We start from the raw sequence: 18,532 nt of genomic DNA, 5'->3' as shown, positions 1-18,532 counted from the left end.
CTCTTGTCCAGAGCATTTGAGGGTTCGGTTCGCGCTGAACTAGCTTCGCTTGGGAGAGAAGGATTGGTGGAAGTTTGTGATGGCGCACTATTCGCCTGCTGAGCTTGCTGCAGTGACCTGGGAGAGGTTCACTGCTATGTTCCGAGATGAGTACGTTCCCCAGGTGGAAAGGGAGCGTTTGGCCCAGGAGTTTCTGACCCTCAAGCAGGGTACTGAGTCCGTTACAGTGATTACGAGGATGTTCCAAGAGCAGGCGATGTTCTGCCCAGAGCATGTGTCCTCCGAGCAGGAACATATGAGCCGATATCTGATCATTTTGAGGAGGGATATACGAGAGTTCGCGGCGAACTCGTCGCACTGGACATTTGCTGAGCTTCAGGCAAATGCTCGGAAGAGGGAGATAGAGCTGGAGACTCAGGCTAGGGAGGAGGTGGAGTCTCAGGGGAGGGATCGGCGACCGGCACAGTCTCAGCCAGCAGCCAAGCGGGCCAAGCCTGTTGATCCCAGATCAGGGAACCAGAAGGGCCACACTTGTGGCAAGTGCGGTAAGTGTCATAATGGGGTTTGCAGAGCGGTGTCTTGCTACAAGTGTGGCAAGGAGGGGCATATGGACAAGGATTGCCCCAAGGGGTTCGCAGTCTGTTTCCACTGCAACCAAACCGGACACCGGAAGGCAGAGTGTCCGCAGCTGCGGGGATCAGCACATGGATCTGCCCCTGCTACTATCAAAGCTATCGAGAGCCGACCAGTGAAGGACGAGACACCGAAGGCACGAAGGAGAGCCTTCCAGTTGAACGCAGAGGAGGTCCGTACAGCGCCCAATGTCGTGGCTGGTATGTATTCTTTCATGTATTTATTTTGATGATTGAGATATTGTGTTTATATTATGTTATGTGTAGGCACTTTTCTTGTGAGTTTTGTACCTGCCTTGGTATTATTTGACTCGGGTGCGAGTCGGTCTTTTGTATCCTTGGCTTTTAGTCAGCACATCAGTATTAGTCGAGAGGCGTTGAGTCGACCTTTGAGAGTTTCCATAGCTGACGAGAGGGCGGTGTATGCCAAAGAGGTGATCTGAGGGTGTGTACTCGAGATTTTCGGTGTTGAGTTCCCGATTGATTTAGTTCCTATTGCGATGGGAGATGTATGTGTCATCGTGGGCATGGACTGGTTAAGCAAATTTGGAGCAGTTATCGACTGCGAGCGACAGCTGGTGACCATACGAGACCCTAGTGGGGGAGTTCTTACGGTGTACGGTGAGGGTACACGTTCTGGGTCAGCATTTTGTTCGGCCGCTAGAGCGAGGCAGCATCTACAGCAGGGCTGTAGTGGATTTGTGGCGTATGTGATGGATACGAGGGTTGATTTAGGGAGGCCGAGGTCATTTGATGAGGTTCCGATAGTGCGAGAGTTCCCGGATGTTTTCCCGGAGGAGTTGTCGGGCGTGCCTCCTGAGAGGCAGGTAGAGTTTCGTATCGACTTGGTTCCGGGGGCAGCACCTATTGCCAAGGCGCCTTATCGCCTTGCACCTCCTGAGATGCAGGAGTTATCCTCGAAGCTTCAGGAGCTGCTGGGGAAGGGGTTTATTCGCCCGAGCAGTTCTCCGTGCGGAGCGCCTATCCTCCTTGTCAAGAAAAAAGATGGTTCACACCGGATGTGCATTGATTACCGGGAGTTGAACAAGTTGATGGTCAAGAACCGTTACCCGTTGCCGAGGATCGACGATTTGTTCGATCAGTTACAGGGAGCATCTTGGTTCTCCAAGATTGATTTGAGGTCTGGATATCATCAGATGAGGGTGCGAGATGAGGATATCCAGAAGAAAGCATTCAAGACTCGTTACGGGCATTACGAGTTCGTGGTGATGCCTTTCGGGCTCACCAATGCACCGGCGGCGTTCATGGATCTCATGAACAGAGTGTGCAGGCCGATGTTGGATCGCTCGGTGATCGTGTTCATCGACGATATTTTGGTGTATTCGAAATCCAGAGAGCAGCATGAGGAGCGTTTGAGGGAGATCCTTGGAGTTTTGAGATCGGAGAGGCTTTATGCCAAATTCTCTAGGTGTGATTTCTAGTTACGAGAGGTCCAATTCCTTGGGCACCTCGTTAACCAGAATGGGATATTGGTCGATCCGGCCAAGATTGAGGCAGTAATGAGTTGGGGGTGCCGAGATTCCCCACCGAGATCAGGAGTTTCCTAGGGTTGGCTGGCTATTATAGGAGATTCATCGGGTATTTCTCCAAGATCGTCGTGCCACTCACCAGATTGACCCGGAAGGGTGTTGCTTTTTCATGGGGCCTAGAGCAGCATGCCTCCTTCGAGACACTTCGTCGGAGACTGTGCGAAGCCCCGGTGTTAGCCATTCCGGAGGGGATGGAGGACTTTGTGGTGTATTGTGACACGTCGATATAGGGGCTGGGAGCGGTGCTGATGCAGAGAGGGCATGTGATAGCGTACGCATCGAGACAGATGAAGCCTCATGAGGCGAGGTATCCCACCAACAATCTGGAACTGGGAGTATTAGTGTTTCTCCTCGAGATCTGGCATCACTATCTGTATGGGGTTCGGTGTACCATATACACGGACCACAAGAGCTTGAAGTATTTGATGGATCAGCCCAACCTGAACATGCGCCAGAGGAGATGGTTGGATGTGTTGAAGGACTACGATTGTGAGATCCTGTACCACCTGGGCAAGGCTAACGTTGTAGCCGATGCCCTGAGTCGTAGGGCGGAGGGTGCCTCGATTCGAGAAGTTTGTGTGAGAATGACAGTGATGACTCCGGGGACACCATTCGAGGGGCCCCGGCTGAGGTCGTGAGACCGGAGACCCGTAAAAGAGAGCGGGTTATCAGACAGGTATCAGAGTTCGTTACCGATAACCGAGGGCTTATGACCTTTCAGGGTCGGATTTGGGTACCATTTGTGGGCGGAACGCGTACCATTTTGATGGAAGAGGCGCATAGATCGAGGTTCTCGATCCATATCGGGGCCACTAAGATGTAGTTGGATCTGAAAAGAGAGTATTGGTGACCCTGTATGAAGAGGGATGTTGCATGGTTCGTTGAGAGGTGTTTGACCTGTCGTAGGGTTAAGGTCGAGCACCAGCGTCCGCATGGTAAGTTACAGCCTTTGGAGATTCCCGAATGGAAGTGGGAACATATTACCATGAACTTTATCACCAAATTGCCAAGGACTGCGAGAGGTGTCGATGCAATTTGGGTGATCGTGGACAGGTTGACAAATAGCGCCCATTTTCATGCTATCAGTGAGAGTTCTTCCGCTGAGAGGCTGGCAGAGTTGTACGTGAGAGAAGTAGCAGAGTTGTACGTGAGAGAAGTAGTATCGCGGCATGGAGTACCGATCTCAATCGTCTCAGATCGATATGTGCGTTTCACTTCCAGGTTCTGGAAGAAATTTCATGAGGAGTTGGGTACGAGGCTGCATTTTAGCACCGCATACCACCCACAGACCGACAGGCAGAGCGAGCGGACAATTCAGACGCTCGAGGACATGCTTCGGGCATATGTATTGGACTTCGAAGGGAGTTGGGACACATATTTACCTTTGGCTGAGATTTCCTATAACAACAACCATCATTCGAGTATTGGTATGCCACCCTTTGAGCTGTTGTATGGAAGGAGGTTTCAGACTCCTATTTGCTGGAGTGAGGTCGGGCAGCGTATGATGGGTAGTACAGAGATAGTACTTCAGACGACTGAGTAGATACAACAGGTCAGGCAGAGGTTACTGACGGCTCAGATTCGTCAGAAGAGCTATGCAGACAGGCGTCTCTCGGAGCTCGAGTTTCAAGTTGGTGACTTCGTACTCCTGAAGGTATCTCCTTGGAAAGGAGTGATCCGATTCAGGAAGAGAGGCAAGTTGGGGCCTCGGTATATTGGTCCATTCAGGGTGACCGCCAGGGTAGGCAGGGTAGCGTACCGTTTGGAGCTACCTGCGGAGTTGAGTCAGATTCATGATACCTTCCACGTGTCTCAATTGAGGAAGTGTATCGTCGATGAGTCGGCAGTGGTTCCATTAGAGGACATTCAGGTGGAAGTGAGCCTGAACTATGTTGAGAAGCCGATCGCGATTCGGGATAGGAGGATCAAGGTTTTGAGAAACAAGGAGGTGTCATTGGTTCAGGTCCAGTGGCAACATCGAAAGGGTTCCGAGTTGACCTGGAAGCCGGAGTTAGAGATGCGTGAGCAGCATCGAGAGTTATTTGCGGAAAAAGACTTCGAGGGCGAAGTTTGATTCTAGTGGGGGAGAATCGTAACACCCAGTTTCCTAGGCATATTGATTTCTGTTGTATTTATTTAATTATGTAAGATGACTCGATGAGTTGGTGCTCAAACTCGTCGAGTCTGGTCACGACTGGTTGACGTGGTTAATGAGGGGACTCGAAGAGTCAAGGGAGTGACTTGACGATTCAGAGCTGATGGAAGAAACCCTAATTTCTCAGGTTTGGGACCTATTTAAAGGCCCGTATGGCCTTCATTTGCGGCTACCAGTCCATAGAGAGAAACCCTAGAGTGCTTGAGCGTTTTGAGAGAGAAGGGAAGCCATTCTTGACCTTTGTGGTGTTATTTAGCAAGAAGAAGGAGGTCCTAGCCAAGAGGAAGCAAAGGAGGTTGCTATTATGTGGTTTTGAAGCTAAGATCATCGCATTTGAGGTATTAATTTGGCTCTTCTTCTGTTTTTTGAAGAATATATGGATTTAGGGTATCTTGTGCCCTTTGCTTGGTTGATTTGATGTCCAAATAGTCCCTTCTGGTGATAAGGCTTTGGATCTAGATCCATAGAGGTCCACAGAGCCTTACTCATCAAGCTTTATGAAGATCAATGGAGGTTATGACCTTGGGTTAAGGTATTTGGGGCTAAATCATCATATATGGTCTTATAGATGTTGCATGTGCATCAAGACAAATACTTTACGTGATTATTGAACATGGGAGGGTTAGAGGAATAGATCTGGCCTCAGAAGGTTGTTTGAGGTTGTGCATGAAATGAACTCACCGAGTCCATAAGCGGACTCGACGAGCCAGAGCGGGTTGTCCCGTGACTCAGATCTGTGGATGACTCGTCGAGTTGGGTGAGTGACTTGGTGAGTCAGAAAGGATTCAAAGGACTCGAGTTCATGTATGGACTCGACGAGTCTATGCATGACTCGACGAGTCTATGCATGACTCGACGAGTCGGGTCAAAGGTTGACCGTTGACCAGGGTTGACTAGTGTTGACTTAATAGTGTTAGTCAAACTAAGCCAAGAAAGTATTAATTAGAGATGCATTTATGATATAGGAAGACAATAGGTCGGGGAATCGAGCACGGGTGATTATCCGACATCCAGCAAGGTGAGTCTTCTCACTATACTTTACCTTGAGTGGTACTTAGAGTTATGTGACAGAGATATTGTATGCTATTTATGTGATGTGTTGCACTGCATCATTTCTATGTGATTTATGTTGTGTGTATATCAGTGTATATCAGAGTTAGAACCAAAAGGTTCATAGAGCTAGGACCAGAGGGTCCACAGAGTTAGGGCCCAAGGGCCCACAAAGTTATAGCCTCAAGTGGCTAGTATGTGTTATGTGTGGTATTTTGGGGAACTCACTAAGCTTCATGCTTACAGTGTTTTGTGTTATGCGTTTTAGGTAGTAGTGAGGATCGCGAGAAGGCACCGGCATGATCAGTACACACACACGCAAACTTTTATATATGATATGATATTGGGATTTTGACCTGTGTTTAGATATGTGGAACAATGAGTTTTATAATATTGTGAAATAAAGTGTTTTTAAAATGTGAAAATTTGTTTGAAATTTTACAACGTTACACGAATCAAGTGTTATGTATGATTAGCATACACAAAGCGACTTGAGGGTTAGTGAAAGTTTCATGAGTGAGAGGGGTTGTTAGTAAGAAAACAAGTAAGGAATTTTTAGTAACACTTGAGAGAGTAGATATAAGATGTATGCGTATCCAAGATGCTTAGGCCTAGTGGCCAACAATTGTGTGTGAGGATCTGCTTGATTCCTTTTAGGATGTCTTATTGTCAGTTGGTTTCATTGCTCGAATGTTGCTTGCTTTGTGCTTTGTCGGATTTATATTGATGTAAATTAACTATTAAATGAATATGTTAATTTATGTAACGCTCATATTTCCTGCTAGGCTTAGTTATCAAACATGTAATCGTTTTGGTTAACAATTGTGAATTTTTGAGAATAAAGAAACATAAATTATTCAAATAAATATGTGAATTTTACAGATATTAAGTGTATATGATAAATGTGTAAATTCTTACGTCGTAACATAATTAATAGGGCTAAAATATAAATTAAAAATAAAAAATTATTTTTGATAAATAGTCTATAAAATTCGTAGTAATCGAAAAAGCAAAACGGTGCATATATAGAACGCCAAAATCTGACTTCGTACGAAAAAGTTATGATTTTTCGAAGTTTTAAACGCAATTCAGTACAATAGTGTACGACACAAAAACCAAAATGGAAATCGGTCAATTGTTAGGAAGAACAATCTAAACGAAAGTTGAAGACCTCGTCCATACCTATTCGTCGATATAAAGACAGTTGAGAACGGATATCGTACGAGAAAATTATGATTTTTACATGGACTTTAATAGTCTAAGCCTATAAAAATATAACTTTAAAAAAAAGTCAAAATTAGCCAACTGAGTATAAATGAAAGTTGTAGATCTCGTTGATAGCTACGCATTGATATAAAACCTGTCGAAAACGGAGCTCGTACAAAAAAATATGATTTTTTTAAGAGAACAAAAAATTTTGCACGCTACCGTGTGCAACGACAAGGTGCGCGACATGCATCTGACTCTCCATGGGAATTGTGACACGTGTCGCCACACAGAAAGAGACACATCATTTGGCCGGCCACTTGTGCAGTGCACAAGGAACACAGTGCGCGGCGTGCGCTTGATTTTCAGCTATATATAGACATAATTTTTCAGCATTTGCTTCAAAACACTTCTCCTATTCTCTCTAGATTGCCTCTTATCCTTTTGCGCTTTACTCTCTAGTTCCTAGTTACTTTAGCGAAGCCCTGCGGTGTCAAATATCCAAAGAATAGAAGCTCTCTAGTCGGAATTCTGCCCGCATAATTTCTGGTTTTTGTTAGATTACTCTATAAGTCAAGTTATGCTTATTTATTTTATGTGTAACTTTTAATTATAGTTATAGTCATTATTGTGAACATATAACTAAGATTTACCGGTGATTCCAAGTCATTATACTGATTGATCTATTTATGGGAGTGATGTCTAGGTTAGATGTAGTGAGGTATTTAAAGTGAGATTTCCAAACAGTATACTCTATATACCAAACGAACCCTACCTCCAATATGATCCTACCTGGTTCTTCCTTGCTTGATAGATATTGATGTAGAAATTGGTATTGTTGAGGAATCTAGACTATCATTATATAGTTGCTAGGATTATGAAACTAGACTAAGACTTAGTACTTTATACGTTTAAGTCTTTGAGAAGTGTTAAGGAGAAGCGTTGTCCTAACCTCTAGTCACCTACTTTTGTCAGGTGAGTGCATAGTTACTTTCAAGAGCATGAACTAATAAAAGTATTTATTAAAGGTTAACTGTTTTTATTATTTTTTGTAGTACTTGTATACCTATAATAGTACTGCTTATTAGAAGCTATGTCAGAATCAGAATTGCCTTTAGATATAGTATGGGTCAGTTATGGACTTATAATAGGTACTTAGCTCTAAATAAGTTGGACATTGATTAGGTCTCATTCTGAGGGTAGAGTGTGAGACAAGAGCGGAGTGTAGTATTCCTCCTCTTTCTTGGATGACCAAAAATGGTGGGGTCCAGATCAAACAAGCGGTAGGTATGTCTAGGTCATTGACCAGAGTAGATGACAACACTTGACTATTCTAGGCAGTTTAGTGAATTAGGTTGCTAGTGTAGACTTATAACCCACAGACGTAGATAAAATATTTATCAATAGCTCGAAACATTGGTTACCTTTATATGACTTACACCGGCCATGGACTCCCCTAGCTGTGTAGTCAACCATATACTCAAACGGTTTATCAGGTAGGGAGATTCCTCCAGATAATCGTTGACTTAGGATTCGTGAGTGTTAGATGCCATTTTATACATTGAATCAAGTTGTCCTTTCTTGTTCTTCTTAGTTGTTAATTGTCTTTGTTTGAGTTTTAAAGTGTTTGTTTAAGTTTCTAGTCTTGCAAAACTAGAGAAAACCCCCCTCTTTTATCAATTGTTTTATTTAGATAATATTAGTATTAATTTTAGCTGTTACCGTTCCCTGTGTTCGATACCCTACTTGCTTGAACTAAACTGCTATCGATAGGTACACTGCTTGCGTATGTTTGGTTAAATTTGAGTTTGTTAGGATCAAAACTAGTTTGTTTCACACACATCAAGAGGTCAGTGGGAGTCTTAAGGATCTTGACAAGTTTCAAGAACTAATCAAGAATAAAACCTATTGTTTATCGCTAGCACACGACTTGAGGTTTGTAACTATCGTGTTGACACATTCTTGTTTTTGTGCCCATTCCAGTTAAAGTTGAATATGCATGTGAGCTCTATGAGTTCTCAATTGTTTTCATAACAACCTAGGAAGCAATGGTAGGCCCTTGTACTGTCAGGTGGCAAGAAATTAAGATTTAACAAGTTCAGTCCATATGAGTTTGATTTTGTCACTAACCTTGTCTTGTGAATATGGTTATGACAAATTCACATGGATAGGAACACATACACCATAAAAATCTAAGTGTCATAAGGTTTCTCTCCGATTCATGAAAATGATTGTGGGGAAACGCTTTCACAAAGTAGTTTTTTTTAAGGAAATAGCAATTGTGATATTTGCATTCTCAAATTCGATTATGATTACGACATCCCTCTTCATAGTTCGAATTGTGAGAAATGGCAAAAGGTCTAAACATTTGAGACTTATTGTAGTAACTTCTAAAATTGTTAAGACACACATGTAAGCTATCCAAGGAAAGGTGTATGATTTTGAGAAGCCTAGATAAAGACTTATCGAAGCATCTCGTATCAGAAATCTGAACATTGGTAATGAAAGTCAATAAATATTGATTTCTAGAAGTCCAACTGATTTCTGGGTACATGTCAAAGCTAGTGGGAGCATAAGTGTTATGCTAGTAAGATAATTATTATGCTAGTGGGAGCATAATTATTATGGTAAATGTTGCAAGTTCGCAATGTTAATTATAGAAAACAAAGGTTTCAATTCGAAAAGTTGCAGGGTTTGAAAACTTGTTTTGCTATAATTAAGGGAGAGGATATTATAATTCATTTCAAATCTAAAAGCTTAGATTGAGTTTTAATCAAATTTAGTCAACGACATATATGAATGTTATGTTGAAAGGATTCAACATAAGGAAATTCCATATGGAAATGTTAATTGTGTCCTCAAAATTCAATTATGATTAGGGCATCCCTCTTCATAATTCGAATTGTGAGAACATGGAAAATAGAAATATTATAGCAAAAGGTTGATCAAGTATCATGTCTTTATGTTAGACATTATGAATCGCATCCCATATGCTTTGGGTATAAGATCGATTGCATATGCTATAATATTCACATGCTCTAATTTTCCAAATGCATAGGGCATTAAGAGGTAAAAATTAATAGAATCGGATATGACTAAAGTGGTTAAACACTATTAAGGACAATCTAAGGTTCGCCAATGATTGGTCGCTTAAGGACAGTTGTAAGTATAGTAATGGATAGACCATATTGATATTATTATGAATAGACAAGATTTTATTAATAATGAGTTGTCTTATGGCAAATATGGAATGTTTCCATATTGGGAGTTGAAGAATAGATGAGAAAGTTAGAAACTTTTATGCAAGAATGATGTTCAAAGGAATGTACTTTGAATTTGAGACTTCATTTCCATGGAATTGTTTTGTAACAATCTCAAAAGGAATATTTTGTAATATTGTTGGTCAAGTCTCTGTGACTTTTGGTACCTAGACATTACAAAAGAATCATTGCATGATAGTTTAGAATCTAACACTTCCTAGAAGTGACAAGAATTTGGAATTATTACATTTGCAATAAAGATTTGGAATTGTGAAATGAGCATCATTGAAATGTTTTTCAGTTGATCTATTTCACAAACTCAAGACCATAGAAAAACATGGTTTGCATGCTTGGAGCATGGCATAACTACAGTTTTAATTCAAGTATTAAGTTGATAAATCAAAACATATATAATGAATAATGAGTAATCAATATGGCACTCAAAAGTTTTGGGGCCATATAGGATTAGTATTATTCTTGTGTTTCACTTTGCATGTTTTGACTTCCCGAATAACCAGGATATTCAAACCATCCACAGTCGATCATACTTTGGAAGCAGGTATTGAGGCAAGACTGTCATGAATGGGTTTGTAGTTTGTCTAGTTATTTTAGACATAGCTACAGTGTTCATGAGTACTCTTGGAATAAGATTCGAGTATTGGATTCAACCCACTCTCATCTGAATCACTTCATGAATTTTATCACGAGTGATTGTGAGACGATAATATCTTATATTCTTGAAACCAAGACGTGTAAGTTGTAGTTGCAAATCGGTTGCACATTGACATATGTAAACGCACCAGTAACTTGGTGTTATAAAACATATTGTTGTGTGTAATTTGATGAGTAAGCACAAGCAAGCATATGAGTTAACGTTTATCCGTTCCTTTTACCCCATGTGGTTAAAAGCGATATCTGTGGGCCCCTCGTTGATTTAGTGATGACACCTGAAGTGCTTGGCCAAGCCTGGACTGATTTGATTTGTTTAATTAGTCAGTCGTCATAAATAAAAAATCGGGAAACAATAGATGGAAAGAGAGAATGATTAAAATCTATGTCTCAGTCCATACGATATGTAGAATGGAGGAATATATGATCCCTTATCTAATGGATGCGTCATTGACTAGGTTAGAGTTCGACAACGGTTTTTAAGAGCTACAATTGCTAGTCAGGTTGTGGAGTCGTACTTGCAATAATAGTTATTAGACTTATCCAAGTGGGATACTGTTGGATTTAGTGTCTAAGCCCATAACTATAATTGGTATGTACTTTACTCGAGAGTAGCATGGTCCATTTGGGTTGCATGTCACCGGAAGGATGGACTTTTGAGAAGAGGATATTCAAGATTTATTAATATATTGTAAGTTAAAATATATTAATATGAAATAATGTTATTTAATTAGTATTGATCAAGAATTAATTTGGAATTAATTTTGTGATCAAAAGAGACTAATTAAATATAAGGGGTTGATTTGGTAAAATCATTCATTCTTATGTTGTGGGCCAATGATCCATGATTCCTTAGGTTGGGTTAAACCCATGCGACAATCCATGGATGATCCATGGAAGTTTAAACCCATGGAGCATAAGGAATATGGAAGATCATGCACATTAGGGTTTACATGGTGTAACCCTAGTTTTGCCACACTATATAAGAAACCCATTAGTTCCTAAAATTGGCACCCTAGTGTTCTTGGAAGAGCAATATCCGATTTTTGAGTTCAAGTATTCTTTCTCAATATCCTCCATTGTTGGTGGTGCTGTGTGATTCCATTTGAGGTGCAACACATGGGGCACTAAGTTCTTAAAGGACAAACTCAAGAAGTTCTACAAGCTACAACAACGAGGTAATTACATAGCTCACTTTTATGTTGATTATGTCATTTGTATGCTAGTTGTAGGCTTAATGCTTTGGAAACAATATTGCATGTATAATTAGAGAAAATATAGATCCAAAGCATTTAGGGTTGTATGTGTACCATAGGATGTTGTAGTATACCAAAACCCATCATTTATATCTCCGTATAGGTATTGATGAGATCTTCAACTCTCCTTTAGATTGCTTTTCCGAACAATCCATCGATTTTAATTTCGGTTTCTGAGCCATCCACTACTACGTTGAAACTTTGAAAAATCATAACTTCTACTTATGAAGTCGGATTTGGACATTCTCTATATTCCCATTATCGGTTTAATGACTACTACAAATTTCATTTAGACTTCTTAGGCTAATAAACCACCTATCTCCGATTCATTATTCACAACATACTGATTGAACGTGAAACTTCGAAAGATCATAATTTCTTCACACGAAATCAGATTTCAGAGTTCCTTATATGTATGGAATCCTTGTTACATACACTATAACTTTAGTTAAGATTATTTTCCTAAACAATCTTCTACCAACAATCGTTTTAACGCTAAATATATCTTAATCGACTAGCCTGAATATGCCGGTGTTACAACGACTACGTTCTTACATAAAAAAATGAATGTTAGGCTGCTTATGGAAGAGGTCAAACAAACTTTTGGAATTAATGTGAGTATGGTTCAGTGTAGGAGAGCAAAGTAACATGCTATTCAGCTAATTGAAGGCACACTGGTTGAGCACTATGCATAGCTTTGGTCATATGGTGAGGAGATTGAATGATCAAACCATGGATTAACTATGAAAATGGATGTGAATAGTATGCCTAATGGGAAGACATATTTTAGTAAGTTTTACGTATCTTTTTGAGGGACTAAACCTTGAATGGTTGTTTCTTAAAGGGATTATGCACTCGAGTGTTAATATGTGCAGTTGGAAAGGATGCTAATAATCATATTTTCCTAATTGCATGGGCATTTGTTTGTGTGGAAAACAAACATAAGTGAAAATGGTTTTTGGAGAATTTTGAGGATGGCTTAGGAATTGAAAAAAGTTTCATTTTAGTTTGATGTCAGATCAACATAAGGTATGTCACTTAGTCTTTAGTGTTATTTAAACTAAATTTTAGTTGTATTGGTTTAACAATTAACCTTTATTGTGTAGGGGCCGTTGGATGTGTTAAAGAGATTTTGCCTACTGTTGAACACAGACAGTGTGCAAGGCGTATTCTTGCCAACTTCGGGAAATTTTCACTAGACTACACTTTGAGAGGATGTTTTGGAAGACATGTAAGGCATCTACTGAGCCTTTATTCAATGCATCAATGAATGAAATTCAACCTCTTAATCCTGTAGCCTTTGCATATCTAATGGATAAGAATCCAAAATCATGCTCTAGAGCTTTCTTTCAGGAAGGTAGGATGTGTGATGCAGTAGAAGAAATTAAATTGTATGTTATGGAAAAGCAGTTTAGTTTGAGCATCAAAGGTAGTTCATGGCTTGAATTTAATCTGTGTCCAACAATTATAACCTTAGTGAATCAGTTGCAAAAAAGCTCAAAGGTAAATATCTTTTCTTTAATTAATAAGATAAAAATATAACATAGACTAACTTCTTTATAATGTCATTAGATATTGACAGATTTTACCAACTGGTTTAAACTAGTTTGTGACAAGAAACTTGGCAAAGTCTTTTGTGGTGGATTTAGACAAAAAGACATGTTCTTGTAGAATGTGGCAATTAAATGGGTATAGGTGTGTGCATTCAATTGCAACTATCTCCTATCGTAATAGAGATGTTGGAAGTTATGTGGATCCTATGTACTATGTATCAGCTTACAAGAATACTTGCAAGTATCCAATGCAAGGGATGAATGGTAGCAATATGTGGCTATATACTGAATTCATACCACCACTGCCACCTTTGAAAAGAAATATTCCAGGTAGACCAAAATTTAATAGAAGAAAGGACCCAATTGAAAAGACTACAAAACACACTGTGTCAAAGTTTGGGAAAAATCTTTTATGCAATGTGTGTAAGCAAGTTGGATATAACAAGGTTACATGTCCTCAAGTTGAAAAGCCCAAAAAAATCAAGGTGAAGAAGAGAAAGAGATCAACTTATAAAGATGGTAACGGAGGGGGAAGGAATAGGTGGAACAAAACCAAATGAAGATGCAAGACTTGAAGACAAAGGAAAAGCGCACGAAAAAGGAAGCTTTCTGAAAGGATTATCAAGAAAAAAGTAGGTAAAAGGGTTGAAGGGAAAACTGGAGAGGGGAATACATGTGATAATCTATTGGATGTTGAATATGGGAAAAAGTTTCATTTTCTATCATTATGTACTAATGGTAGATGTTGTTTGATTTAAGTTTGGATATTTGATGCATTCTATGTACAAGAATTGGTTATTAGACTAGTATGTGTGTTGTTATTTGCATTTTTGAACCTATGATTTTATGTAATGTAATGGACGTGCATGGTTTTATGATGTATCTTCTTTATTATTGTATGTTTATGTGATCCCCTTAGTAGTCCAATTAGTGTATGTTCTCTATTATTGTATGTTTATGTGGATCTAAAGAATGTACTTATTACACAACACAAGAAAATGACATTTTCATTAAAGTGAAAGACGATTACAACCACATATGTTACTTATTAAACATCACAAGAAAATTCCATTACCAATTCCTAACAATCTATAAATTATTATCACAAAGAAAACAACCCAACTAAGAATTAACAAAATTTTCAGCTTCCTAACATCCGAGTGAAACTTCTTATTTGACGTAACCAAAATTGCAATCATCTGTGCGTCACCCCTAGTGTTCGTAGTCTCCACTTGGTCTGCCCAACATATAAACCCATCACGTGGGCCCTGTCATGAAAGATTTGCGACTTAGATGCAAAAACACAAGAAACCATTTTTAAATATAGGGCTATATTTTGAAGGAAAACGCAATCGATCTATACCTTGTTAGGGCAAACATTCATCCAAGGCTTGACTGAGTAGTTGAGGTTCGTATTATAACATCAAATCCACATGAACATTCTACCGATTTCGTCGATCCCTTTAGCTTCATAACGTTACTTCCAAAGAAGCAAGGACAAGAGAGCAAAACAAGGTAAAAATTGGCCACAGGTCTATCTATTGTGTAAATACTCGATGCTAAAAGGTGAAAGGACGAAACTACCTCCAAATTTGGCACTAACTAACTGCATTGAAATAGGGTTAGTGTCTTAGAAAATTGTATTTTAAATTTTATAATAATATTAGTCATAGCATTCAGATGCCCTAGCATAACACATATCCCCATTAATGTATGTCTTCGTTTCGATTTCATTCAACAAGGTTACATAGTCAGTTTATACAAAATTGCTTGTGCTTACACAGGTCTTCAACCTCCACTATGAGAACATTAAGACACTAACATTATGTTTATAACATACATTGAACACAACACACCACGTTAACCCTAACAACTTCTAATAATTACAAAATCCTACACAAACACATCGATAACTAAACATCACAAACACATCAATACCTAAACATCAATTTTTGATAAGAGAGCGAACTTTGTCCACGAGGAAACCAAACATCACTACCACCAGTCCCACCACCAGAACAGTCAGAGTGTGCACCCTCTTCTTGGTATGTGTTAAATGGCGTTGCATAGTGAGTAAACCGACCTTAGAATTCACCAAATCACAACCTATTTCCTCATTGATGCGATCCACTTTGATACGTTGCTCAACTATTTTAACCCCATAATCATAGAATATAGAGTGCAAGTCACCGAAGTTTGAATGAATAAACCCTTCCTTTTATGTGTAATAGGTCCACAATAACCCTTAGGGCCCAAGTAAAGAAACCGGGCTCAACTCGGTGACGTGTACAACGAGTTGACTTAGAGTTAACTCATTGGATGACGTGGACTGTGACTTGTCTTCGAAACCTTTTAAAACCGGTTAACGTACCAATTTGACCGGTAAATTAACAATTCGAACCCCTTTATTGCAAAAAAAAAGCTATTTAAACAAAAATATATAACATGGTTGGACTAAGGTGACATTTACCTTTAATATAATTATGTTTCATTTTTGTAAAGGATTTACAAAGGCGTTGTTTGTTTTTTCTGAGGCAAAATGTCTGCAGTCTACGGACCACATCTGTAGACCTTTGCAGTAGAAGAGGTGGACTAAACGTCTGCAGTCTAAAAATAGAAGACTGTTTGTTTTTTTAACATATGCGGGCTACTAAAATAAACTGATTTTTTTTTATACTTCAAAGTGATTTTTTAATATTTTTATGACTTTGTTTTAAATAATTAACGAATCTAGATCAACTTTTATGTATTATTGTATAAAAAAAATAAAAATAAAAATGGTATGAATTAACGTATATATTTGATAAAAACCAACAACTTTAATTGTAAAGTTATAACTAAACATTATAATTAGTGATCAAAGAATTTGATATATAAATGAATGGAAGTAAACTTCGATTTTTTCAATTAAATCCATTAAAAATGTATCATAAATATTTTCTCGAGAAATTGATGATACTGTATTAAATAATATTTTACAAAATTTGGCAAAAAAATATAAGAATATATTATGATTTTTTTTTCATATTTATATAAACAACTTCAACAACTATTAATTTAATAAATCTTTATTTATAAATTTGTCAAAAATATCATGTTTGTATCGTCAAACGTTTTTTTTTAAGTTTTGTAACTTTTTTTCAAATTGTTTATCATTAATAAAGTTGGAAAAAATATAAATTAAAAAAAAAAACTTAAAAAAAATAAAGATATATATGTTTTTTTAGACTAGAAGATGTCTGAAGATGTTAGAAGACTCTGGTCCACATCTGCGCCAAGAAGAGGGCGCACATACATTTTTAGGTATGCAGTTTTTAAAAAAACAAACAGTCTGCGGAGACTAATGTTTGCGCGGCGCAGACAGAAGACGCCACACAGATCTACAGATAAAAAACAAACACTACCACCAAAGTTATACGTGATATAATTGTTAAAAACTAAATAATAATACGCGTATTTTGGGCATACATACAGTCATAGGCAGAACACACACGCACGAAAAAAGAAATGGAGTAAATACCGAAATTACCCCTAACGTCTATCTCCCTATAAAAGCTAAACTCGATTTCCATTTGCAATATCCCCGACCCCAACAGCTTCGGAAATCAATTCTATTTCTCTCTCTAAAGGTACCCACAAGACGTCAATTTCTGACCGAACTGGCTAACCCTCAAGAAGCTCTGGAGGATTCCAGCAATAAGAGCGTGGTGCTCCAGCTCTACCATGCCCTAAGCTGCCGCGACGTCGACACCGTCCACAAGCTCTTAGCACCTGACCTCGAGTGGTGGTTCCATGGCCCTCCGTCTCACCAGTATATGATGCGATTGCTCACCGGAACCGACAACGACAACACCGACTCCTTCGAATTCGTTCCTCTTTCCATTGACGCGTTTGGATCTACAGTCATCGTCGAAGGCTGCGATCAGGATCGCGAAATCTCCTGGATCCACGCCTGGACTGTTAACTCGTATGGCATAATCACTCAGGTACGGGAGTACTTCAACACTTCCCTCACTGTCACTCGTTTCGGTACTACTACTACTACTAACTCTTCCAAATCCCGCTCCATTACTTCGCTCCATTGTCCTTCTCTTTGGGAGAGCACCCTCTCTAATCGGGTCGGAAAATCTGTCCCGGGTTTGGTATTGGCCATATAGTAAAACGGGCTGATCTTCTTTATATTAAATAAATACGTGTCGTGTGCTTGCTTGAATAAAACAATAATAAAGTCAAAGTCAAGAATTTGGAGCGTGGTGTGATTTCCTATGGGTTGAACTACCGTGGTATCTTGCGTCTGAGAGGATGTAAAACGTGCGGCTGAGATTCGTGTGGATACTGTTTGGCCATTAGCTTCTTTCTAATTGGGTCTGTTTGATTATTAGTTTCCTTTTGTGTGGTTTGTGTTTGGGCTTTTATTGTAATCCACTAATCCTAATCCAAGATGGGGATATACTTCTGTTCCTATCCTTGGTTATTTTCTGTTGTTTTAATAAAAATGCTTTATATTGATTTTCTATTAACTGCTGAAATGTTGCAATCTTACTCAATGATAATACATAAGTATGTGGTTAAAACTGAAATTCTGTTCGTTTTGAAGTGATCCCACACACAACTCCAAATTCAATTTATAACGAGACATTCACGTTCATGTTTATTTAAATTATTTATTGGTTTTGCGAGATGATAAGGTTTGACTCTATGCATTTTGCGTTTTTGATTGATTCAAAAGTGTCTAAACTCTAAAAAAGGGTTGAAACCTGAAACAGTTTGTATCATACTCTTGAGCTAATCTTGTTGTAGATGATCACGAATTCACGATGTCGACTAATGCAATTTAATTAATCAACTGAAATAGATTGTTTCTACTTTATTAAAAACGTCTAATCGTGTGGTCAATTTTTTTTATTATTATTTATGATTTATCATTAAAATGGTATTTGTCCTGTAATAATTATTATTTGAACCGATGATAGATGATAGACCCTTTAACGGTTTTTTAGTTTTTTTTGATGAATACGAAAAATGAAGTGTTTAGCCGACCCTTTCGTATCCAACTTGCTTCAAATGCATCTATGAAGTCGTTAAACGTTTCGTGTTAGATGATTTCATTCATTATTTATAAACCTTAAAATACAAAAAACATAAAACCTTAAAAGTTTCTTCACATTTTTGTGGTCACAGATTATTTAAAATTTTAAAAT

At 38.8% G+C, this 18,532-nt stretch overlaps 1 protein-coding gene across 1 annotated transcript; it reads left to right on the top strand.

Moving 5' to 3' along the window:
• The first annotated feature begins 16,899 nt into the window (after positions 1 to 16,899).
• Positions 16,900 to 17,851, top strand: LOC111879849 (wound-induced protein 1). The gene has a single exon (XM_023876286.3). It carries the CDS (start codon positions 17,147 to 17,149, stop codon positions 17,486 to 17,488), a length of 342 nt encoding a protein of 113 aa, XP_023732054.1. The 5' UTR covers positions 16,900 to 17,146; the 3' UTR covers positions 17,489 to 17,851.
• Positions 17,852 to 18,532: the final 681 nt, after the last annotated feature.

This window comes from Lactuca sativa, chromosome 2 (genome assembly GCF_002870075.4).
Source record: "Lactuca sativa cultivar Salinas chromosome 2, Lsat_Salinas_v11, whole genome shotgun sequence".
Taxonomy (NCBI): domain Eukaryota; kingdom Viridiplantae; phylum Streptophyta; class Magnoliopsida; order Asterales; family Asteraceae; genus Lactuca; species Lactuca sativa.
Note: the sequence above shows the minus strand (reverse complement) of the source record. Positions and strands in the feature narration are given on the sequence as shown.